This window comes from Spinacia oleracea, chromosome 5, assembly GCF_020520425.1.
Source record: "Spinacia oleracea cultivar Varoflay chromosome 5, BTI_SOV_V1, whole genome shotgun sequence".
Taxonomy (NCBI): domain Eukaryota; kingdom Viridiplantae; phylum Streptophyta; class Magnoliopsida; order Caryophyllales; family Amaranthaceae; genus Spinacia; species Spinacia oleracea.
Genome location: NC_079491.1, coordinates 40,485,594 through 40,512,649, shown reverse-complemented (window position 1 = coordinate 40,512,649; position 27,056 = coordinate 40,485,594). Strand labels below are relative to the sequence as shown.

Here is a 27,056-nt window from a genome sequence, read left to right as displayed (position 1 = left end):
TGTATATTATATAAAATACTCCCTCCGTCCCAAAATTATCTTCTTACTTTCCTAAACGAGCGTCCCAAAATTATCTTCCTGTTTCTAATTTTGGCTAGTAAGGTCCCCACTTTCTCATGTACTATATTAATTAAAATTGAATTGAAAACCCCACCAATGTACTATATTCCACTTTTCCCATATACTATATTCTCTTTCACATGTACTTTATTCCACTTTTCCATACAACTCAATCATCATTTGCACTTTATTCCACTTTTTCATGTACTATATTCCACTTTTCTTAAAATCCGTGTTTTTGGTCAAATAGGAAAATAATTATGGGACGAAGGGAGTATATAATAGATAGTATACTATAAATAAAATACACATTTATCGTTTAGATTGGAACATATATTGCTCAGATAGTACCATATACTGTACAGATTCTACCAGATACATCGTACCATAAATAACACACATGTATTGTTCAGATTGTACCATATAGTACATATTGTACCATATATTGTAAAGATTCTACCAGTAGAATTATATCATTAATAGAATACAAATTGTCTATTATATCATATATGTTACATATTATACATAGAGTCCTAATTATACATTATATATATAGCTAAACATTGTCCCCATAATTCACCAACACCACAATACCACACCTATTACCTATTACTATTACCACAATACATTTGTAGTCGCCTGTTATTCTTGGGGCTCGATCTGCTTCCTTGACCTATCAATCTCCTCCATATCCCATGCCATTAGCCTTGGGAACACCCAACATTACACTGGTCTTTTGTTTAGTAGATCGAGATAAAATATCTGCATAAAAAGACCAAACACACATACACTCATTATCAAGAACTTAAATCAAATTATACTTATATAAAGAACACAACTGAACTCAAAGACTGTTGGCACGTTGTTACGGTGTGCCTCATTGAAGAGAGGCGCACTGTATAAAGTTTTAAAAAACTGACTGAAGTGTTCTTCCGGGCGCGCCTAAGATGCGCCTGGCCCAGAACCAAAAAAAGGGGCTTACCCCCTAGCACAATTTCGCGGTTTGTATACACTCATTTAAGGGGCATAATTTTTTTCATGCCTTAGCTTGAAGGTGTCTATTTGTTCTATTACCAAGACACAAGAGCATGGTGACAATAAAAATAAGAATGGCTTCACAAGGGTCAACAACATCAAGAGCAACATGTAGGCAGCCTATCACTGCTGCCAAAGTGCCAAGGAGCAAAACCTGATCTAAAAAAAAGAATAGCCACTGAGCAGCATTTATTTCATTGTACAGAATGCATGAAAAAGTGAAGAAAGTTTATATAGTTCCCTCTAACGAAGCATTTGAACAAACTAGATGTACATAAATTTCAAGCTACAAAAAATCAAGCATATCAAAGCAAAGTGGGGATAATTAATGGAGAAAAGGAACACATAGAAGTATATATCTTCCTCATTTTGAACATGAAGCAGTCCTCAGTTCCTCACCCCCTCATCCTTACACCTACAAAAACATTAAATTGAAGAGACTCTATGTCAATCTTCCTTTCAACTACTTACTAATCTTAAATCTTAATATAACTTTTACTTAACCTCAAACAACCCCTTTGTACCTTCACCTAAAGGAGCAACGACCAAACCCCCCAAATAATTGGAAGTTAAAATAATCATTTTCTTTCATCCATAAAAAAGAAAATGTGGAGACTAATGGAGTAGCAATTAGGGAAATATAATATGTTTTTCAAGTTATATATTTTCTCCGGACAACCAGTCATGTCTCAGAAAAACAATACTGCCATCATGATCAAACAGCTCAGTAAACATGACAAGATTATCCATGAATACTTTACCAGATTCGGAGATATGCCATGGGAAATTGCAGATCACCCAATTGTATACTTTAGCATCAAAGCCGAACCAATCAACCACGCTACACTGCAAATTGATGAAAGTGATAATGTCAAGAAGTTAAGAAATCAAATTTAGCTGGCACCTAAATAGTGGTTAGGAAGAGAACTAAATCAATAAGCTTCAAGATTTCTTTTAAGAGATCAACCATTCTACTAGTGAAATCAAAACATCTTTTTCAAATAAATTTTATGTCATGTAAACATGAACTTTTAATATTTTCACAATGAGCATTAAATACCAAAGACTTACCCCACTCCAACACATACATATGAGTAATGATACGCACTGCTAGCAGAAGGTCACCAACTGGCGAGCTCTGCATAACAAAATGCAGAGAGAGCAGCAGCTATACCAGCAAACAGAAAGGATAGCGGCAGGGTCGGTCCAGTACTCTCTCTAGCGATTGTACCGATCAGAATAAAAACTCCGGCACCAATGGTCGTGCCAATTCCTGCATATTCGATAAATTAGGTAGCATTAAAAAATACAAAACAAAAGCTTCCATATAAGTAGAATTCAACATTGACATTCAGTAAAAAAAAATCAACTTAAATAAACATGAGCTGAAAATAATCTCAATTAATACCAGATCAAGCTGTTCTAAGTTAGAATATGGTGATGGTGATAACAGAGTGTGTAAGATGCAACTCACTCAAACTTCGAGTATCAGTATCAGATAAAAGTACCCAATTCTAAAAAACATTAAATACAATATGACCACTTGGACACTTGTAAGTAGACCTAAAAAAAATCAATCCGACCTTAAAAAGTTATCAACCACAAAGAAATGGATTTTTTTAATAGTACAAGATCTAACAGTTACCTGGATAAAAATATCAATTACGCACCTTCCTATAGTTCTCCAAGTTCTACCATCTTTAATTTGTAACTCTGCAAATCACAGGAGCACACTATAATTACCATTTTCAAGCCCTAACCCATGATATCTTACAGGTCAGGCTGACAGCCTTGCTGTTTGGAATAGTTAAGAGTTTAGAGCAATAAACTGGCGTGGAGAGTTAACTGAATAACGCACGTTATTGTTTGAAGTGAACAATCCGACATTATTGACCGCCCAATTGTCATTTCTATTAAGAAAATAAGTGGCACGACCAAGGGCCTCATTATCACTTTCATATATGGGTGTATGCAATCATGCTAACAAGAAAGAATCTGAAGTAAAAACCTAACCACAGGGCAGGCAGCAATACAGTGCACGCAACAATACAATCAACTACATAGCCTAGATGGAGAGCACGTACCAATCAACTGGAAATCCAGTGAAGCTCTTATTGAGGTGCATTGGTACTCTCTTATCCCTCCTCTTTTTCCTTGCAGACTGTAAACAATAACGTGTGTTATCCAGTTAACTCTCCATATTAAGTTACAATTGATCAAGTTAAGGGAAGCTTATTCCTTTTAGTTGATTATGAGCCATATCAATTCACATATTGTATTCGTGTAATTTTACTCCAGTTATGGAGTTGAAAAGCAGCATTTCCAACCACCTGCATATTTTCCCTTTGTTCAATCAATAGTAGATCATCCATGACTATTTTGAAGTAATGTCTAAATAACATGCTGTTTGATTTTCAAAGTAGTACAATCTACTACAAAAAGGCACTTATGTTTCAACATTATAATTTTTGAATAATCATTCCTTTCTCAAATATTATTCCAATTTGGAATTTTATCACTATTCATAATTGAAGAGAATCTTTTCATTTATTTCGAATAGGTATTTCAAAATACATCCATGTGAGATCTTGTTTTATTCATCTCAATGTGTAGTTTCACAATATCAAATTTTTATACTTTTTTAACATTAGCCTTATATAGGTTTAAATATTGAGTTCAAACGGGCCAAAAAGTCGTAAGGGATTAATATTTAAGAACGGATGGAGTATTTAATCAAATTTATTACACATACAATAAGAAATTTTTCTGAAGAGTACAAAAAGAATTACTATTATTGCGCCATCAAATTATAATATCTTCCGTACAAATTACTCGTATATTCATAATAATATCATAGTCTATACTAAAGTAAGCATGCCTTTTTACATAAATTAATTAATCTAATTTATATTTGGGTCATAAAATATAGTTTCAACATCTTGTATTACTGTTCATCATCTTCAACACTAAGCAATACATAGTCAAATATTGACAGCTAACCACCATCAGCAACCCAATTCCATAAGAACACAATTCATCATCAACATCTACTATGCCATTTCAAATACTAAAAATTATCACACAAAACTTCATCATAATCATCCACAACTACAACAACAATATATTTACCTCACAAGGTACGAAATCTCGCCTTTTACTACTGTTTATCATCCTGTCCATTGCTCCCAACCCCACACCTTCCGGCCAACAAACATTCACAATAAAATCCGGAACCACAAATCGACATCGATTTTTTTAAAAAAACAAATGATTGGAAGTAATTATAAACAATCTCCAACAATTACAAACAAACACAACTAAATCTCGCAAAAAAGAGTGAATGCTTACCTCAGTTAATCTTAGATTTCAACGAAGAGGGAGGCGACAATTCCAGAATATCAGAAATCCTTGAAGGTTAGGTTTTTGCTACAGTGATTGATTCCAACTACATGAGAGAGAAAATGTTCGTGGAGTTTGGATTGGAAATGAAATTTTGCAAATTTACTACATCTCATTTGAAATTCAAAAGTAACGGTGGAAAATGTCTGACAAACGGAGGTAAACGACAGTTAACTTAAGGCTTTACCGTCAACAAACGTCTACCAGCCTCCATTTTCTATCCAAAATTTCTTTCTCCTTTATTTTTCTCAATTTTTTTCTATTCATACCCCCCGATTAACGCCCTTAGTTAATCTGGCCGATTAATTGGGGGGCCTCCTAAAATTCATATTTTGTTTGTCAATCAATTTTGTCATTTTTGTTGGGGAGTTTTCTAAAATTTGTTGATTTGAGCAGGATTTTGTGTTGCGGAGGCGACGGGATGCTATTGAGGCGACCAAGGTCCTTCTGTTCAGGAGTTGAGTGTTGTAGATGTTCCTATTGGTGGGGTTTCTATTTTGTCTATAGATTGTTCGTTCATTTTCGCGGTTGTTGGAGGAGAGATTCTATGTTTTTGGTTGATTTGCTCCTCAAGAAGGTAACCTACTGCTCCTTGCCCTCTCTCGCTTTCCCCCTTTTCATTTCACAAGCTATGGAATTTTCATGGACGGTGACACTATTAATCTTGAACTAAAATTCGTTGTCGTTTTTATGCAAGCAGATAAGGTACTTTCCCTATCTATTTCACTAACTCTAACGATTTTTTTCCTTCGAAATGGGATATAGTAGTAGATTTACCCATTTGGTTCAATTGATTGATGAAGTTAGGTTTAGATCTGCCTGTCAAATTCTTGATTCCTATAAATCTAATTCTTGAATCGCAGTAACCTTCGATCCCAGCAAAACCTCATAAAGTAGGTAATTTTTTTTTCTCATTTGTTAATTGAGTTTCTATTGTGTTCTTATTTGTTGATTTCTGGCCATTTTTGTGGTGTATTTATAGATTTTATATATCTTGTAAAGTTTCATCCCCTGCTGGGACTTATGATATTGGAACTCTTAATCTAGTTGAATTGCTTCCGGGTAGTTCAACAAAGATCCAACAAAGTAAACGATTTATTTTAATAGCTTTGTTTTGTTTTTATTAATTTTGATGAATAATTTAATTTATATTTCCATTTAATAAGTTGTAGACTAATTGATCGAATTCCAGACTTTTCCATGTGGCTCAATTGTGTACTCCGCCTACATAGCAGCGTTTAATAAGCTAATTTTGTTTGATTGCATAGACTTGCTTTAATAATTTGCACAGAAGCATTCTCCATAAATATCTATCTCTGATATTTTTTTGGTTTGTAACTCTTTAGTGCTTTAAACTTTATCATTTCTACTTCTTGTTTTCTTCAAGCCTAGAGTAAGGAAATGTATTGTGGATAATTTTTTATCTACAATGTCAGGAGATTTCAAATGAATTCCTTAAATCCAAACACGCCATATAAGGTTAAAACTTAAAAATAAGTGGTAATGATCGTCCCTCTTGGTGTTTATTTGAATATACCACTTGACCGTGTTTTATGGATTTTATTTGCAATTTTCTTATATGCTTAAAAGGCATGTGTAATTGCAGACTTGTACAAGATGCCTTGTGCCATTGTAAGAGGTAGGTTAATGGATCTGCTATTTTCTTTGTGATCTTCTCATGTTAAGTTGCACAGTTGATTGCTATCTTATCTTTTGGCAACCATTTTTGATGTAAAGTGAGCCGCACATATTTCTTGCCATTCATGTGGTTGATGGCAACTAATTTGTGGAGCTTCTACAGGATCTTTGGGTATCATTTAAGTATACTTGTGGGTCTTATTTTGATTTAGTAATATTACGTATCACGTGTTCTAATTCCGGACATTTAGCAGAATCGCTTTTGTTAGATGCTGCGTAATTTTGAGTTGAACCTTTCTGTTTTAAATGGGACCCGTCCATGTTCATGAATGTTTTTTTTATCAAGTCGGAAAATACATCTTAAATCATACATAAGTTGTTGTAATTCTATATCTTTTCTCTTATTCTTGCTCTGATACAATGAACTAAAGTATCACACTTTTAATTAATAATGCAAGACTAATTGGGTATTTAAAGCCTTGTGAAAAGTGAGTACTCTGTATTATGGTTTAAATCTTGAATTTAAAGTCAGACTTCTGCAACATTATCTCCTGAGATGGCTTGAGATTTGTTACTAGCAGAGGAATATCTTTGTTTTCTAATGTTTTTTATATAGTGCAGAAGATGCTCTTAGGGTGTTGTAGGCCTGCTGCAGAGAACATTGCGCCATTTTGTAAGATGGGTCACTTAACAATGGTTTTTTATGCTTGGCCTGGGAAAACATTTGGCGGTCTTCTTTGTTAAACTTGATAAATAGGGCTTGAAGTAGGTTTGAGTGCCCGTTGTGAGGGGGTCGAAAAAGCACGAGGCTAATGCGTGACCTTGTCCCTCGTGGGTGTGACGTTTCTTTTTGTCAAATCAAGTGTAATTGGATTTCCTGTGAGTTTACACCCAATTGACTAGTAATATAGGAGTTGCCATTCAGTTTTTAACGACAATGAGAAAAACTGACAAAACCCGGTTATCGTGACATAAAGGGAATGCAATTATGTTTGACCACGACGGCCGTAGGTTCCCTTGTGATCCCTGGTGTGGGGATCTCTCAACATACACCCGCAAGGTAGAGATTGAGGGTTCGGGGGACTGTAACTACCGAGAGGAGTATTCGCTCTTCGATAACTCCAGAGGCAGGATATCCTTACTAGCTCAGCATAAATAATTGAAGGGACATGCGTTAACTATTAAACTAATCTGAGTTGATTTTAACAATATGCAACATATAATACTAGATTGATCGCGATTATCTGATTTAGGTTGTATTAAGGGACCTAGCATAATAATCCGATTTCCCAACATATTATCTTTATTAGGCGTGATAGAACAATCAGATTTAATTAGTTTAACAGTTCATAAAAGGGCGAGGAAAGCAGTTAAATCATGGAAGAGGGACACATTACGACGCACCCTTGAGAGGTGCGTCACGGTTCTCAGAAAACTAACCACTTTGACATTGTTATTTCTCCTTTTATTTAACGAATCTCAAGTTATGGGACAGGATACGTTCTTCTCGATTTATGGATCGATTGCGACAGAACGCGTGATCAGTTTTGCAGCGTGAGGCTTAGGCTTAGGGGTTTAGAGTCAATACTCAGAATAATAATTGTGTGTTTTTCCCCCTTTTTTCACATCGAACTTAAGGCCCTATTTATAGAAAAGAGTTCGTGGAAAGATAGAATTGTAGAACTCTAATCCACGAAGAATTAGGAAAGAACACGTCCCAGGTATTTTCAGCGCCCAGGCCTGGGCGCCGAAGATTTCGGCGCCCAGAGCCAGGCGTTGAAAATAGGATCTAGGCTGTTTTCTTAGTCAGATTCGGATTTCTAGAATCCGGAGTGTTTAAGACTTAATCGAGTCTTTTAGTGCGTATTAACCTTGTGACGGAATGCGTCTGGGCCCGTTACGAACTCTAGGCTCGTTAGGATTTTAATTAATACGTGACTCTTATTTTCGAATCATATTAGGAACAAGATTCTCTCATAATCTCTATCTCATTTAGGATTTATGTTGGAGTGCAACACCTAATTCTGACAGGTTTCTATCTTTTATGACTTGCCACTTTTAACAACTACCCATTACGACAGTTACTATTTTTAACAGGTTTCGGGTGAAATGAAAAGGGGAATTGAGATTCGTTATTTTATAGGAGATGCGTTGTCAAGTGGTGATTTATGTTCTCATCATCAAACCTTTCCTTTCGGGAATGGGGACAAAAGTAGGTGTCTACAGTTAGCCCCCACTTTGACTGAGTCTTGGAGTAAGACGATGTTCAACGTATTAGACGGAGTGCGTCGCACAAGCCATGGTGACCTGTTTTTGCGAGGGTCTCACGAGCCCCCGAGTGATAACATTTGACTTAAGGGTCATCACTTGAAATGTCGACATATCCCTCACGTGTCATTGGGATTTGTCAACGGATAGTATAGAAACTTCCTCACTAGCTTTGTCATTGGAAGGATCTAAAGGTGCGTAGAAACTCCCTCACTTTGTCATTGGGAGTAGCTACAGATGTTTTCGAAATCAAAGCTATAAAGTGTAATTGGGGCTTGGCCAAGCCCAATCACGAGGTAAAAATGTTTTTAAAGATTCTCATTTTCAGGGTTAGCTAAACGAGAAAACCCCCTTGTTTTTATGGGACGTAAAACGAAGGAAAATCCAGCACATCGTTCTTTTGGAAAAAACGGAAAACCATTCTTTTAAATTTTGGAAAAAGGGAAAGCTACTCACATCGTTCTTTTTTGGAAAAACGGAAAACCAATCTTTGGAAAAAGGGAAAGCTACTCACATCGTTCTTTTTTTGGAAAAACAAAAAACCAGTCTTTGGAAAAAAGGGAAAGCTACTCACATCGTTCTTTTTTGGAAAAACGAAAAACCAGAAAAAGTTATCGCTGCAGCGATTAAGGACCTGCGCGGTTTAGTGACGCCGACCCCGCCGGCTAAAGATGGCGAGCCTGTCCGCTAAGGGTGGACACCCCGTCTGATAGAAGTGGACGAATCTGTTTTTGAAATTTGAAAATAAGGACCTACGCGGTTTGTGACGTAGACCCCGCCGGCTGAAGATGGCGAACCTGTCCGCTAAGGGTGGACACCCCGTCCGATAGAAGTGGACGAATCTATTTTGAAATTTGTTTTGTGTTTATTCTTTGAAAATAAGGACATACGTGGTTTGCGCCGTAGACCCCGCCGGCTGAAGATTGAGAGCCTGTTTCATTTTGAATTTTGAAAATTTTATTTTTGGAAAACTGAGGATTTGCGCGGCTAGTGACGCAGACCCCGCCCGCTGAGGGTGGGCGAACCTTGTCCGCTGAGGGTAGATGTCCCTGAATTCGTTTTTCGGTTTGGAACTCGCGTGGTTCGTGACGTGATCTTGCCAACTGAGATGGGCAAGTTTCCTATTTTTTCATCGTGATTTCTTTTTTTGAGAATTTCTTTTGTTCATTCTTGCAAGAGCGAATTCTTTCGAGGGATGCTCGAATTCAGTTGTAACCTGGACGTGGGTTGACAACGGGTTTAGACGGACCTTTGTCTTGCGACCGTCTGCTTTCGTGGTTTTGAGCTAGTCTTTATGGCTCGATTTTTGCCACCACTTGGTCTTTGATCAGAGGACCATGTACAAGTGTCAATGACAACCCTTTTCTGAGGTCGAACCTGTTCTTTTGAGATCATCCAAACATGGGACGGCGTATAGCGTAGTCCGGGAATGTGATTTCGATTGCGCACTCTTTGCTGGAGTATACTTTTCGCGAGCCCCCAAGCACTTGGGCTTTGTTGGTCATTTTTCGCATATTTCATAACGTTTTTTAATCATGTTTGGGGTCGTGCTCGTAGGTGCGAGCGACCTTTCATAGTGGTGTGCTATTTTGGCGAAGTCATGGGGTGCGACTTCAGTCTTGGGGCGACAAGGTCTAATATCATCCGGTTTAGCCTGGCCTGGATTAATCTTTTGACAGACACACATTTTTATTTGAGAAACCAACGACGTAACAACATTTTTTGGTGTTTCGAAGAATGACCTTGATATTTCATATTTGTTTTGAAAAGTGTACATATATGTTCCTTGAGACAAGTCTAAGTTTCGACCAAGTTTTACCATTCATTTTTGCTATTTGGGAGCTTAAAGGTGCTTTTGGGCTTGATCTTAATTGCAATAGGGCCTCGTGTCTAGCAACACGGTTTTAAGTCTTTTCCTGTTCCGCGTTTTGTGAAATCTGGGTCTTGGGCTGCATTTTCGGCGCCCAAGGCTGGGCGTTAATTATTTCAGCGCCCAGCTTCGGTCGCTGAAAGTCCTTTCCTGGCGAATTTTGACTTTCGGATTTCTTAACGCGTTTCCGAATGGGATCAGGGTGTCACTTGATGCGTGCAGCTATATATAGGGGTTAGATACGCCCCTATTTTCCATCACTCTCAATTTCCTTTTTCTTTGCTGCGTTTTAGTTACTCCTTGCTTTCGTCATGTCGATTCCTACTTTCTCACTCCAACGGGCTGTTAGGCGTTGGCTACGGGCCCTTACTCCTACAGAAAAGGCTTTGTTGAAAGAATAGCACTTAGAGGCACTTTTAGGCTTACAACAAATTAACATTGACTATAATTTTCTGCACGCAGCCCTAAGCTCTTGGGATTCCGATCATCATGTTTTTGTCTTTCGGGGCAACGAAATATGTCCTTTGCCAGATGAATTTGCTGCGATCCTTGGTTATCCTACTAATGCTACCCCTGCCACTCCTGGCACTATCGAAGAGAGTAAAACAACCATAGGGGCTTTCCTAGGATTAGATGCTAACATGCTTGCTGAAATTGTTGTAAGTGATGAGGTTAATTTGGCAAAACTTGTAAAACACCACTTTAGGCCTAGTAAGAATATGACCGAACAGAAATTGAATATTCGAGCCCTTGTATTTTGCTTGTTGAATCATTATTTGCTGTCGAATAACAATGGTGAGTTCGGTGACATAAGGTTGATCCCCTTGATTAGCCAGATGGAAAGTTGCTATTCTATTATGCCGTTGGTTGTTGCCGAGACTTTGCTGAGTGCGGATGAGCTGAAGAAGGATGCCAAATCTGAATATTTTAAGGGAAGCCCCCTATTACTGCAGGTAATCGATTTTTTTTCTTTGCGCACGTATACGTTTTTTTTGCATATATATTTTTTATTCGTCCTGCCTTGGGGCTGAGTTTCAGCGCCCAGGGCTGGGCGCAAGAATTATCGGCGCCTGGTCCTGGTCGTTGAAACTGCGCCCCAGGAACCGTTTTTTTTATTATTTTGAATTGGAGGGGAAGGGAGGTGAATCGGGAGAGAGATAGAGGAATAAAAGTAAGGTTTCTGGAAAATGATTTTGGAAGGATGAGAATTAAGGTTTATTGTGGTTTGATGACTCATTATTCATTAAGCAAAAGAATGGAACATTTGGCAGGAGTTGGAATAGTATATCATAACACATGACTTAGAGATGGAAAATAATTTGGCATTTTTAGATGAAACCAAAATTCAGTTTTTTGTAAGACATATTTAGCTTGATGTATATTATATAAAGTCAAATCAATTAATTTACAGAATATTTATTTAAAAAAATATACTTACAAGAATACCCTTAAAAAAATATACTTACAAGAATAAATATATTTTCCCTAATTTAATTTTTTTTTGAAAAAAATTAAATTCTTAATTAATCCTTGAATTTAAATAAATTATTTTAAAATAAAAAAATCCAAAATCATTAAACAAGTTAACTTCTACAAGTTTATCTGAGGTAAAACCCAAGATTTAAATTTCGAAAACTATAATAAAATTTTCAAATTCACTCACTAATTTTTAACACTTCGAAATATCATAATCTCAAATTCGTTTAGAAAAAAAAAGTAAGAGAAACATTAAGACAATATTTACTCTTAATCATCAAGTTAAAAGCTACTCAAAATCTGGGCTAATACAATACATCACTCTTAGATAAAGTTCCATCCTCGAAACTTCAAAACGCAAAAATTTAAGTCATCTGAACAAACTTAGTTAGTAAGATAGTTATAAACAATTGAAATGAGTTGGACTTATGAATGTAAGTATAAAAAGAGATTGAGGTTTACAAGTTAATAACTCTATAAGTTATCAACTCTTATGTATGCAGCACAGGCAAACTTTATTTTTAATTTTTTTATGCACCATACCTCTTATATGTAGCATAACTTGCGCCAGGGGTGAAGGTTTGTAGTAATGCGTTCAATAATAAATTCAAACATAGTTAAAATAAGGTTGTACCAGGTAAATAAGTTTCAATAAATTTCAACCAGCTCACACAAGTTTACTCTAACTACTCTATAGTTTACACTCTTGCAAGCATGTATGAATAGGTCAAATTAGTTCAATTCATATCAATCAAGTAAAGTGTAATAAGTTCCAATAAGTTCAAGGAAAATTTGGTAATATTAATCCAACCTTTGGGCGATTTTCTTTTATTAATCCCGCCTATGACATATTTTTTAATAATCCCACCTTTACTACCCAACGACTTTTATTGGGCTTAAGTGACCGATAACTGGTGAAAAAGTCAACGAGATGGTGATGAATTGATGATGATGACTGGATATATCGAGAGAGAGTACTATAACGTAGGGATATATTACCGCCTACAACAGGTTTATGACTTTTTAGGCCCAATAAAAGTCGTCGGATAACAAATGTGAAATTATTAAAAAATATGTCATATGTGGGCTTAATAAAAGAAAATCGGCCAAATGTTGGATTAATATTACCAAATTTTCCTAATTAAGTTCAATTAAGTTCAGGTTTAGGGGTCAGGTTTTGGGTTTTGGGTTTTGGCGTAACTTAATATTTTTTATTTCTTTTATTTACAATATGACAAGCCCTTATTCAAGGCTATAAACTAAAAAATCATATTGTTTTAAATTGAGATTTAAGAAAAAATTTGCAAATTACTACCTAGGTCTTTAGCGATTTTCAAATTACTACCTAACTTGTTAAAAGTTGTCAATTACTACCTAAGTGTTTAGTTATTGTTGTCAATTACTACCTTAGCTCATACTTCGGCCAATTACTCACTAATTATATCATAATCAACTGCTAATCATAATTTAATTATTTTAATAATTTATTTTTAAAAAATTAAATTTAAAAAAAAAGTTTTAAAAAAATTAATTTTTTTGAATCATTAATTTATTAATATGTTTTCATAAATATTTCACAATCAACCATTAATCATACTTTAATAATTTATTTCAATTAATTTAAATAATTAAAGTATGATTAATGGTTGATTATGATATGCTTAGTGACTAAGTGACCGAAATATGGCCTAAGGTAGTTATTGACAACAATAACTAAACAACTAGGTATTAATTGACAATTTTTAACAAGTTAGATAGTAATTTGCAAAGTAACTAAAGACCTAGGTAGTAATTTGCAAATTTCTCAAATTTAAGTGAAAATTTTCTCTATATATACAATAAAGCATTTTTTGGCCAAACATCTAGAAAGCAACTTCTGTTATTAATAATTAATAGAAGCATAAACAATTTTACTTTGTCTGGCCAATTATTTATTAATAAAAAATACATATTATAGTCCACTATTTATATCATTTGATTTGTTTATGATGAAGAAAGTACACAAATATTTTTTTATAAAAGAACCCACCCAATCTTCTTACAAAACATATCGAACTAGGTTATATAGCTCAATCAGTTCAGATAATTTTCAATAAGGTCCTATAATTTCACTATGTTTTCATGTGCATGACTTATCAAGTCCATTCAGTTCCTATAATTAAGTTTCAATCACCAATTAGGTCTAATAAGATAAGTTATAGTTAGGAGAAGATCAAATGTTAATTTGAACATAACGTACACACCATTAGGTATATTTCAATTTAGATCAGTTGTCTCAACAAAGTAAAATATAACCACCCGAGCATAATTGACAATGAATTATATACATTTAGTGTAAACAAGTTCAAACAACATAACAAAAAAGTATATAACTTACTTATTAGTTCAGATACAGTAATGTTAGTTTTATGACTCAATTAAACACTTAAGTAGTTCATATGTTATATTGAATAAGATACATTTGTTCAAACATGCAAGTTATGTTTAATTTTTCTGTTAATAAAATGAAACATAGTACACTTTATATCATAGTTTAAATAACTCAAAAGGATGAACTCCAATCCAGTCCTAATCGATTTCGATTCCAATTCCAAAATCGAACACTGACTTATTTAGCTCACTCCTAATTATGAGCACTTATCTTATAAGTTTTGAATTTTAATTTTTTTAATAACATTTAACATAAATTTTAAATAAAAAGGCAACCAAAATATTGAAATTGCGAGATTAAATTTGGATTTTTGTTTTCACTTTTAATAGACAAACATCCAAAAAGAAGACTACCAAAACTTTTCAAATGGAGAAAATGTTAGACTATAATAAGTAGAAACCTCTTGAACTATAATAAGAATACAATAATATTATTTGTAAATATGAGTTAAAAGCAGGAGGAAAATAAAGAAGGTAAAACCCCTTTTACTTTTGCGCCAACAAAAAAGAAAGAGAGGAGCTAAAGAGAGAATGCAAATTTCGTTTAAGTGCCATAAAGGAAAGAAAGGTGAATTTTTGGCGCCTTTGACAATTGAGAGCTGAGAGCCTGCAATTTTCATTTGCGCCAAAATATTTCGGTAACCGCACCTTCCCTAGCCACCTCTTCACTCTTCCCCACTCTTCCTCAATTTCCGCTCTCTTATGAACTGCCCTGCCTCAATGAAGAAGATCAATCAACGATTTGATTAGGGGACACGTCTTTGATGAGGTATTCTTCTCTTATCATTGATTAATTTATCAACTTTTTGGCTTTTCTTAAATTTTTTTCGTTTCATGGAATTTCTAAGGTTTGATTATGCTGATAATAGTTTGATAGTCTCCTGTGTATGATCTATCTTTTAATTTAGGGGGTTATCATTAATCTACCTAGATTTTTGCATAAAATTTCGAATTTAATGGTACTAAATTTTTCATCTTTTCCTGTCTTTGTGCTTCATCAGATCTAATATCCAACTTTTGATGTTCTTTTAACTTAAAAAGTTGGAATTTTTTAAATTTCATTGTGGAAAATCGATGGAACTTGTATAATTTTGAGATATTTATTGTTTGATTGCATTGAAACTATGATATATCTAGATATTAGTGGATTGCTCCTTCCTTTTTTTCAACAGGATTTTTTTGTTCATCTAAAATGCGTGGATTTGGAAAATTGGGATAGTATTCATTTAATATGAAAAGAAATAGGATCAAAATTTGGTGTCTTAGCTACAAGAACCCCCAGTTGCAAAGAATGAAAAGATAATTTCGTTGAGTTATTTGTGTTAAGAAATGCTTATTTCTTTAGCCTGTAGAATACCTTCTCTCTTTCTCTTTGTTGATTTCAATGGAGTCTAGGTTCTTTAGTTTTTATTTAATATTTTAAACTTGGATTTTAATATATGCTCGGGTTTTTGTTTTGCTCTTTTATGATATTGAGAAGGAAGTTTTGGAGGCTTCTAAATGACTTGTGTTTGGGAAGGTGAAGTTAGCTGCTTATATTGAAGATGGTAAGAACTTGGTTGAAGTTATTTTAATTTTTAACCACTACATTATGGGTGCAGATTATCTTTTGTTTGTAGTGATTTTAATTGATAACTTATGTGTATTTTATGTCGAATTACGTGACTATAATTAGTAAACAAACCCCTATTTAATTACTCAAAACAAAAGATAATCAGTTCTGATCTTCATGAACGATTTGTATAAGCAGTAAATCAACTAGGGGGAGCAGACAGTATGTCAGTTTTTAACCTGACATTGAATAGGGTGTTGTAGCATAACAAGGGTCAGCTAACCCATTATATTTCCCATATTTTGCAGAAGCTACCTCAAAAGTAGTCATGAAACTCATGAGAATTCCAGGGATAACTTTACACCACCTAAAGTGCTATCTTCAGGTGATTATTATTCTCTGAACACCAGAGTTCAGGCCTCACCCTTAGTTACTCTATATTGGACTATTTTGCATATTGGCATAATATGAAACACCTTATTTCCAAGTGTGGTTGAGACACTGGAACCAAAACGATTATCAAGACTTCAAGATATTATCTTTTCCACCTTTTTCCCTGGGAAGATTAAAATCAAAACCAGTTTCTGATGATTGTTTCACTATTGCTTAGTAAATACAAAGATTGAGAAAGAATATTCATGGACAAATGCCACATACCTCAAGCGGGGCCAACAAAAATGGTATGAAAACCTACTCATCAATATCCTTTATCATATTCCAGAAATTTTTTAATCTTAAAATGGAAACTAACTGAGAATACACATATAGAGTTGTCATGTCAACCTCAGGTGATAAAATTCCAGAAACAAGTCCTTCCCGTACCAGCAGTATCAACATCGCCTCCCAAAAAAACAAGTAAATATGATTCCAAATGATTATGTTTAGCTCCGGGAAAATTACTTCTATGCCTTGAATGGTGCACTAACAACTGATTTTAAAATTCAGCAACTTACATATAAATGAAGCATTGCATATGAAAATTGAAGTCCAGGGAAGGCTACACGAGCAACTTGAGGTACATGATCCTGTCAATTTCCAATTCAAACATAATGGCCTTCTTTAGTTTGCTATACCTCAAATGAACCAGTTTTAAGTTCGAATTCTCTTCTTTAGTTTGTTGCATGCCTTCTGGTGGTAGAGTTATATAAAAAGAGATATCCTTGCACCTAATCTTTCCCTCATGCCACTTTCGAAGATATTTAACTTAAACCTACCTTTTGGTTACCTAATATAAAGTCAATCTTCAAGCATCACCTATAAATACAATAGTTAGTGCCCCTCACTTCTTGATTGAAATAACTAGATTGCTTGCCTTACTTAATTAGTTGATTAAGTGTATGTATTTCATTACCTTCCACTCTTCCTTCCTTTCTGTTATGTTATGAATAATACAATAATATAATTCATGCGGAAAAACCATAAAGCCAGAATTCAAATTAATTGACACATAGTCAATTAACATAATTTAGGTTATATACAATGTGATGCGTGCCTTCCCTCACTGCTCCGGAACCGAACATATGAACAAGTTTTTAGAGCCCCAAACGTTGCCCCTCCGTAGAAAGTCCACAACACATTCGGATCCGCCTTAGGTTCAACCAACTAGGATTTTACTTAAGATTTTATGTATTCGGATTAGGCTATATTATGTTCTCCCTTGAACACAATGTAAGTAAAGAATATGATTTTCTATATTGTGATGTATATAATTATGAGGGCCTAGACTCATATTTATAGGTTAGAAAATAAGGAGTTTGACTCTTACTAGGAAAAAAATTACCAACCCTACTAGGATTGAAATTCTTATCCAATTTAAATTGTAACTTTAATTAAATTCTTAATTAAACCAATCCTAGTAGGACTAGGAAAACTAATACTTAATCCCAAAGTTACTTGGAAACCAAGTAATCGAACTTTTCTTGGATCCCAAGACGAAGCAACCAACGCAGCCACGATGGGCCACGCTGGTGCGCGTGCCTGTCTAGGCCCAACCGCAGCCGCAGCTGGCTAGAGGCCCAACGCGCTACAGCCTTGCCTTAGCGGGCTTGCTTGCTTGGCGGGATGCATCGCTGCCGCTGCCTTGCTTGCTTGGCGGGCTGCAATGCTGTTGCTGCCTTGCTTTCTTGGCGCGGCCCACTGTGCTTCCAGGCCCATTGGCTGGGCGCCGGCGCTGGGCTTCGTGCTTAGTGCTCTGCGCTCGACCTTTGCTTGTCGAGCGATGGGCCGGCTCGCTTGCCGTCTTGTCGCTCCTTGAGCTTCCGATTCGTTTTCCGATTCCGGAATCCATTTCCGTTTCGAACAAATGTTTAGGTTTCCGTTAGTATTTTCGATTCCGGAAATAATTTCCTTTTCCGACAATATTTCCGATTTCGGTAAAAAATTCCGTTTCCGGCAATATTTCCGATTCCGGCAATATTTCTATTTCCGATAATATTTTTCGATACGAACCATGTTTCGGTTTCCGGCAACATCTACGACTTGGATAATATTTATGTTTCCGTCATGAACCATATTTCCGTTTCCGACAATATCTTCGTTTCCGGAATATTCTTTACTTTGCCTTTTGACGATTTCATCTCCCACTAGAACCGAGATCCGTCATTTCCGAATGATCATAAATGGAGTACTTTATGAATAATATATTCACTTAAATACTTGATCTTTTCACGTACTATTTATGTGACCCTACGGGTTCAGTCAAGAGTAAGTTGTGGATTAATATTATTAATTCCACTTGAACTGAAGCGGCCTCTAGCTAGGCATTCTGTTCACTGATCTCACTGAATACTGAACTGCATTTATTAGACTTAGCATTAAATGCATACTTGGACCAAGGGCACTATTTCATTCAGTTTCCCACTTGTCCTTAGGGACAAGTGTGCATTTCCTAATTCCTTTGTCGCTTGATGCCTGCTCATGAACTTTAGGTAAGAGTAATCATCCTTATTATGTCCAAGGTATTTCTCGGTTTCATAGTTCAATTGATCAAATAAACAGATAATCATAGCCTATGATTCATCTTTGCCCGGCCATGCATTTTTCCCTTTCTAGCTCTCCGAGTGGCCTTGTACAACTTTCGGCATCTAATCCCGATTTATGGGAGGACAATCCAATCTCGTGATCTTGAGGTTAAACTTCGTTTGATAGGTGATTACCTAAGCGTTGCCGTTATAGTCTCCTTTTACGGTCCGACGCTTGACAACGTCAATGTAACCAGTTCTCAAACAAGTAATCTCAAATCACTCAGGTATTGAGGATTAATGTCTAATAATGTAATGAAATTTACTTATGACAGATTTTCATCTCTTAGAGTAAATTTTCATTGGTGTGTCTGATACAAATCTTCTCAAGTAAGTATCTATGCAAATGATTGCGACATTTCCATGTCCACATAGTTCAAGAAACATAACTACTAGTCATCTTGCACTCTAGTCGTCTAACGTTTTCTATGCGTCCACCTTTATTGAAAACTTCCGACCAGGGACCATTTTCAAATTTTGACATTCAAGTTAACTTGATAGACATTTCTTAGTCACAGGACTGGTCATGGAAGTCCATCTTGAATATATTGTCAAATTGAAAGGACTCATCATTTAATACTAAACCAAGATTAAATGGAGTATGAAAATACATTTCATATATGATAAATGTTCAACCCCAGTGTTTTACAACCATGGGCCTCGAACCCATCTTTAAAACAATTAATGGAATTCAAAACTATGTTTGACTTCCAGTGCCACAATGTGAGTGTTGTATTTTACTTGTTTCATAGGTTTAGTTATCATGTTTTTCCAATCTTAATATCCTTTTTCATCGAATGTCTTTCGAGATAGGATGATAAGGATCTTTTGAGTTTGTTTATTATGTGATCTAGCCTTTCTTACTTCAATAGTGGTTCTACGCATTTTGCAATGAAGAACCATCAAGTTAGCAGACATGTGATCTACCCAAGTTCAGTGAAGAACTCTTAAAGTAAACAACTCTGTTTCATTGCTTCTTAGGCAATAAGTACTGTACTTCAACTGTATAGGTTGCTAGTGATGCTTTGTTTGGATTTGCTTATCCAAGCAGTTCACGGATATGCGAAATACTTTCCGACTGTATCTTAGAACATAGAAATTAATATTTAATTTCCCACGTAACAACTCATGGTCTTAAATCCATGTTGCCATTTCAAAACACAATGCGTTGTAGCTTATCCTTGCCAATGGTTAACTCCAAAGGGATCTTGCTTGATCATTTGCCAGTGTTTATGCGTGTATCATTGATATATAGCATATCTTTATTTCCTTGAATCAAGAACTATTTCTATGTACCTTTTCAAGTACCATAAGTTTTTCTTGATCTCAATCTAGTTGATCTTTACTTAGAACAATAGAGATTGGTATATGTTCGTTATGCCTAAAGCCATACGATACATTTTTGGCGATCCTCATATTATATCATACATGATAAATTCTCTTGCAGAATAATTCCCAATTGAATTCTGTTCATGTAACTTTAGCTATCCAATTTCAGTAGATACTGAATCCAGCTAAATTCTTTGACATATAATATAGGTGAAGAATCTCATTAGATTTTTTGATGTTTAACTTAGTAAATGCTTATACATAGTGCAAACATTCATTGCTTAGATTTATTCACATGGGTCGAATATCTCCAATGGAATCTTTCATGTTTGATTTAGTAAATGCCATTACTTAATCCAAAACAATATTCTAAGATCCTTTGAGTATAGATTTTAATACCCAGTATGTACTAATTTTCTCCTTGGTCCATTATTGATGAATAATTTCAAATCTAAGTTATTAGCATTTGAATGTTATTTCACAATAGAGAGATATGTGTGTGATACACATAGGACCAATTAAGTTTTACGTACTCCCACTAAACTTCTTATACATTTATAATATTCATGTATATTTTATGAAACTAAAATACTTATTAGTTTCACTAAAATACAATTCTAATTCCCAATTGCTTGTTTAAATCTGTACTTGATTTCATAAGCTAGCTTTCCTTTTCAAGCATTTATTTGGATCCACAAATCCTATGACATACCATGTACATAGTATCTTCCAACATTTGATTGAGGAATACGTTTTTTCATCCAATTGCCATATGTACCAATATGCAATCATTGCTTGATTTATAGACTTGAGCATTACGCTTTTGCATGAGGTTTCAACACAATCCACACCGTGAATTTTCTTGTAACCTTTAGAAACTAATATAGCTTTGTGTGTGACGACACAATTCCATGTTTGATGGTTTTTATCCTTAAAACCAATTTGCAACAAATAGGTGTGAAACTATTCCTGCAAATCAACAAATTTTTAATTTTGTCATTAAAACACTAAGTATGTTTTATGGCCTTTAACCAATTAAACATTAAGTCTATATATGGCCTCTAACCATTTTAGGGAATCTATATTTCGTCATAGCTTTCTTACAATTCATAAAATCATTACCATTCTTGATAATAGTTTGACTGCAAGTTGTAGGATTCTTCACTATCTAATAAAAGAATCTCATAGCTTCAGTGACCTGAACTCTATGCCTACTTGAGTATTGAACATCAAACAATAGAATATCAATAGACACTTTGAAAGTCCTTTGAATATTCTATTCTCCTTGAAGAAATTGTAAATTCTTCTAAGATATGTCTATTCTTTAAAGCCACTTCTAAAGTCCTTAAAGAATAAGTGTTCGTATTTTCTGAAGAACTTCGAAAAGCCTCCGGAATGTCCGTTTATGTTTGTTGTTCGCCTCGAAGACTTTTGAGGTCTATTTTCTCCCACTTGTCATTTTGGAAACGAATCTCCAAAAGGACACTATTTCGAGAAAACAAACATTATGTTCTAAAAAAATCGTGGTAGAAACAATACCCTTGTGTCTCATTTGAATAAATCACAATGAAACATATATCTATACTTAGGCCTTAGTTTGTGAATAACAAACACTAAGCTCCCACTGATTTTAGCAACTATTTATATATATATATATATATATATATATATATATATATATATATATATATATATATATATATATATATATATATATATATATATTATTGAAAAGATATTCTGAAATTACTTTTCAACAGCTTTGACGATTTAGTTTGGTGGTAGGTGAGCATTTTGTTTAGAAATTATAGGAAAAATCTTTATGATTCATCATTGATCGAATCAAGTACTAATTAACTTCGATCATTCCAATTTAGATAAACCATATCTTATGAAGCTAGATTGTAAAATAGGGTATTTTGGTATTTACTACCTTTAAAACACACCACTTTTGTATTTACTACCTTATGAAATTTTTATTTTAAATTACTACCTTAAACTTCCAATTTTTTTTTATTTACTACCACTTTATAGTTTTCTCATTTTAAAATTAAGATATCTCTTTCGTTTCTTAATCGTTTAAAGTGATTCAAAGTTCATTATTTTCCTTTTTCTATAGGGATTTCATTGAGAACGTCATTTCAAAGAAATTCGTTTGATAATTCATAAATATTTTAAAATTTTACAAATAATATTTAATTTGTTTAAACTTTTACGAAATGTTAAAAATTCGGATCCCTTTGGAATGCTTACACATAAATGAGAAGAATGAGCTTTGAATCACTTAAAATGATTAAGAAACGAAAGAGATATCTCAATTTTAAAATGAGAAAACTGTAAAATGGTAGTGAATACAAAAAAAATGGAACTTTAAGGTAGTAATTTAAAATAAATTTTTCATAAGGTAATAAATACAAAAATGGTGTATTTTTAAGGAAGTAAATACCAAAAAATCCTGTAAAATACAACACACAATTATTGATGATCAATCTTGGTTAAAGTAATCAACAACATGATGTAACCTAGATCTTTATGATTTCTTGCCAAGTGGACGTTTTTAATACTTTTCTATGAATCTTTGAACAAGCCAAACATATTCAAACTTATATCACTTTGAGTAAGTAATCCATATTCACTCAAAATCATGTGAAATAATAAAGTCATAAAATCTTTCTTTAGATTTGAACTCTATTGTCTAGGTGTTCTAACACTAGTTCATATCTTTTGTTACTTTCAACAAGTAAGACTAGCTTCTCTAGAATTGATCTAGAAATCGATTAACTTTCAAAAGTCCATCAAAATAGAGCTTTTGAATGTTAACTTGTTGATATGGTCTAAGTAACAATGCCAAAGATTTGTGAAACTCACATCAAGAGATTGATTTGAACCTAGTAAAGTTCTCATTGTTAAAGAGTTGTTTTATTAATCAAGCATACCGAATCAACCCGTAAATGACCATTTCATTCAAATAAACAAACAAACATTGTTTTTGTTTTTCTTGAATGTGAGTCTTAATGTGTTTGAAAACAGAAATTTAGGTATGCTGATTATGGAACAAAATAGCCATTAAGTTCCAGCCTTAAAAGGTCTTAAGAAAAACTAGATGACCCTACAACTAATGTAGCATTTCCATGCTTCATATCCCACTTGTAGGTCATTAGTATAGCCTAGCTTCCATCATTTGAGTTATTACTAAAGTAAGGACCTCAAGCGGTATATGCTACCAAGGAAGTTTGATTGCTAGGTTACTTTTTCTTTAAACATAAACTTATAGGTAGAAACGGCATTGTAAGTTCCTTTCACTTGTTCCTTGTTTTCCTATTTCTTGTACCCTTTCGTATAGTCTTAAGAATTGACTTCTCTAGTGTTGACTTTTATACTTTGTTAGACATGTCCAATGTCACTCCAACAAGGTTCTTACCATTTAATTTATGTTGAATATTTTGCTTCAACGAGATGATCTTACCAGAAGCTTCTAAAGTTCTCTAAGAATCGATCTATTCAAATGTCTAGGGACTAGACTCATTCGAGAATTAAATGGACAAAGATATTAGATTGTTAACCATTGGTAAAGCTGAGCGTTTAAACTCAATGCTTTATGATCTCAAAACTACATTTTATTTTGAATTCACAATCACCAATCGGTTTGCCATTCGACTTTGATACTCGAAAACAACCATAAAAGTTGCTAAAAGAAACGTACATTTTAAATTGCTCACTTTCTCTCATTTCCGTGAATAGTTCTTGGATTCACTACCAATCGAGGAAATTTACTGTTTCCTTTCTAAAAGGATTTACTGTAGTGGAAGATATTTAATTAAAAACAATAATTAAAACATACATTGAAGCATGCAAAGTCTAAACATTTATCATGAGTAATAACTTGAAAATTAAAGCAATCATGCAATTTGAACAAGTCATTGGAATTTTATTCGAAATATTTAGTTTCGGCAGGTGTGAATAAAATGAACCGAAGACCCCAAAATCATTGAAAAATTAAGCACGATTTGACTTAATTCTAAAATATTTTAGGTAAGAAAATCCGTTGCTAATAGTCTAGAAACTATTCTTGGTTGATAGGTACGTCTAAGAACTTATTAGAAAAACCTATCCCATTTTCCACGACATAAAAGGACTCCTTACTTATATCGCTGGGTTTTACCAAAACTAAAATGTACTCACAATTATGTGTGTACCTTACCCCTTTAGAATCAATAAGTAACACCTCTCTATGGCAGAAAACTATTACTAGATTGATGTAAAGGTCATCCAAGTAAGCGTTATTTTAGAATTGCACCTTTTAACTCAATTTTTAAAGTTTGGAACTTAGGGCTCTTACTATGTTGGTTAGATTTTAAGTGAACTAAAATCCTTAATCATGCAACATAATCAAGCCACAATCTCATGCATTATTAAGACATACTTAAAGCAATAAATAACTTAAAACATGCATAAGTTTCAAATGTGATCTAGTATGGCCCGACTTCATCTTGAAGCTTCAACTTCAAACTTCGTCTTGAAAATGGATTGGAAACTCCGTCTTGAATTTCACCATGGGAGGTGCCATTTTCTTCAAATAGGATATTCTTTAATTAAAATTAATTACAACTATTTGATGGTACGCAAACCATATTTAAATAAAAACTTTGGTGCATAAGCCCAATTTTACATTCAAATTAATGGTACGCAGACCATATTTACGATCCTATTTAGGCCATACTAGTCACTTTCCATGACCTGCAAAACAGTACATTTACAATATACCATTCATCCAGTCATTTATCAAGGAATGGCCCACATAGCAAATTAGTAGAAAAATCATGCATTACATAAACATTTGTAGCAACTAATCAAAGGTTCCAACAATCTACAAATTATTCAACCTTATTAGTTCTAAGCGAGTTGTTTTAATCTTAATGGAATAAGGACCTAACCAAGAGTTTAATGACTTAAAGATCCCACCAATACTAAGAACTTACATGCTTTACAAATTTTAAACATAAAATTGTATTTCCTAGTCCAACCGGAAACTTACAAATTTAATTAAAATTTAAAGCTCACATAAAATAATTTTAAATCCCTTTATTTTATTTTGAGTTGATTAAAATTAATTAATTAAAATTTACCAAGGTTTTAATTTTATTAAAATAAATAGTACAAAACAAATTATAATAATTAAATTAATCAAAATTAAATTCCGGGCAAAATTAAATTACGAAATTAAATTAAATTAAACCGAAAATTAAAAAGCAAAACGAAACAAGTTAATCGGCCAAGGCAAGGCACATGGGCGCAAGGCCCATGCCTCCCCGAGGCTTGCAGCGACGCAAGGGCTGACCGCACGCATGGCTGAGGCCATCGCACAGCCAAGCCCTCGCCAGCGCCCATTGGCTCAACGCCATCGCTGGCTGCTGCTGTGCGCGCATGGAACGAGGGCATCCATCGATGCCTCGTCCCCATCGCCGCTGGGCACAACACGGGCTGGCAGTGTTGCCCATTTGCCTTGCTCGATCACTTGCACAACACACACTGCACAGGGGCTGTCCTCGCGCGAGTGGCTCGTGCATTGCTCGCTGTCTTGTACCGCATGTGCGATGAGCTCCCTTGCTCGTCTCGCATGCCCTCACAATGCAACAACCCTTAAGGGTAACACCTAGATTTCATTGCTTCGTGCGTGCAATTTTGTGAACGATTTATAAAAATCAAAACATTTATATTTAAATTTAACGACAAATTAATAATTCATATTAATTTCACTAAATTTAGGCGGAAAATCGAAAATTTATTATTCAAATTAATTTCCGATTACATATTTCCTTAGGGATTAAAATCTAGGTCCATAAAATTTTAAAATATTTTAATTTTCACAAATTTTATAGTGGTTTTTAATCATAGGATCCTAATTAAATTATCAATTTATTATGAAAATCAAAACAAATTCTAAATTATTTGAAATTCAACAAATTAATTATAATTACAAATTAGGTTGTATAATTAACAATATTTCTATTTCCGATAATATTTTCCGATACGAACTATGTTTCCGTTTCCGGCAACATCTACGACTTGGATAATATTTATATTTCCGTCATGAACCATATTTCCGTTTCCGACAATATCTTCATTTCCGGAATATTCTTTACTTTGCCTTTTGACGATTTCAGCTTCCACCTGGAACAGAGATCCGTCATTTCCGAATGATCATAAATGGAGTTCTTAATGAATAATATATTCACTTAAATATTTGATCTATTCATGTACTATTTGTGTGACCCTACAGGTTTAGTCAAGAGTAAGTTGTGGATTAATATTATTAATTCCACTTGAACTGAAGCGGCCTCTAGCTAGGCATTCAGTTCACTTGGTCTTACTGAATTATTAACTTGTTAATTAATACCGAACCGCATTTATTAGACTTAGCATTAAATGCATCCAAGGGCATTATTTCCTTCACTTTCTGTCTACAATGGTTGTTTAGATGCCATTAACTCTTCACGCTTAAATTCTTCGATAATTCTGATTGAGAAATACATTTACCTTTAAATATAATGTCATTTCATGTAATCTTAACTGCCCATAGTATTAGGTATGGTCTGTCATTGTTGTAGTTCTGTTTGTATAATATTTGTTGCTAGATGTTTTGATGGTGTTGTCTTATTGATGTGGTTGCATGACTGTTAGCTAGGACTTACTTGTTGTAATGCTGCTTCTGTTTGCTGTGTTGGTGCAGTAGTGCAGCAGCTTTAGGTTCGGTGTTGCAGTCAGTTGGTGCGAAATCATAATTCTTCTTGCTGTGTTTTTAGTTGTTTCTAAGTGCTCATTACATAGTTGGATAGGGGATACCTTTGAATCATACAATTATCATTGAATGAATTTAGAGTATGCAAGCATGTCGTTCAAATGAAAGTATAACTTATTAATTACCTTCGTTTTAATGATTCTAGTCTTTTTTATAAGAATATCCGTTTTTCATTTTTAA

General features: G+C 34.3%; 1 protein-coding gene and 1 long non-coding RNA gene across 10 annotated transcripts; one reads left to right on the top strand and one right to left on the bottom strand.

Annotated features, from left to right (window-relative positions):
- Nucleotides 1–503: 503 nt before the first annotated feature.
- On the bottom strand, nt 504–4,584 carry LOC110799900 (uncharacterized). Its single transcript, XR_002536494.2, has 6 exons — nt 4,444–4,584; nt 3,180–3,256; nt 2,741–2,808; nt 2,167–2,368; nt 1,857–1,941; nt 504–822 (listed from the first exon to the last, which is right to left on the bottom strand). It is a non-coding gene; the product is annotated as an uncharacterized lncRNA (long non-coding RNA).
- LOC110799904 (uncharacterized) lies at nt 3,979–27,056 on the top strand. 9 transcript variants are annotated; one of them, XR_008921023.1, is made up of 10 exons: nt 3,979–4,232; nt 4,891–5,071; nt 11,107–11,223; nt 14,906–14,945; nt 15,657–15,723; nt 16,037–16,113; nt 16,339–16,408; nt 16,497–16,583; nt 16,674–16,743; nt 26,808–27,056. XR_008921023.1 is itself a non-coding variant. In XM_056828518.1 (3 exons), exons 1-3 carry the CDS (start codon nt 4,637–4,639, stop codon nt 6,874–6,876), a joined length of 321 nt encoding a protein of 106 aa, XP_056684496.1. In that variant the 5' UTR covers nt 4,515–4,636; the 3' UTR covers nt 6,877–7,064. The 9 variants fall into 9 exon arrangements, 1 of the variants encoding a protein (XP_056684496.1); XR_008921021.1 differs by lacking the exon at nt 3,979–4,232 and having other exon boundaries at nt 4,932–5,071; nt 11,103–11,223; XR_008921024.1 differs by lacking the exon at nt 3,979–4,232 and having other exon boundaries at nt 4,954–5,071; nt 26,811–27,056.

Excerpts from the sequence above, each read along its gene's own strand:
- LOC110799904 (XM_056828518.1), top strand. Across the intron at positions 5,072-6,753 it reads TTGATTTGCTCCTCAAGAAG|AAGATGCTCTTAGGGTGTTG; the intron begins GTAACCTACTGC and ends TATATAGTGCAG.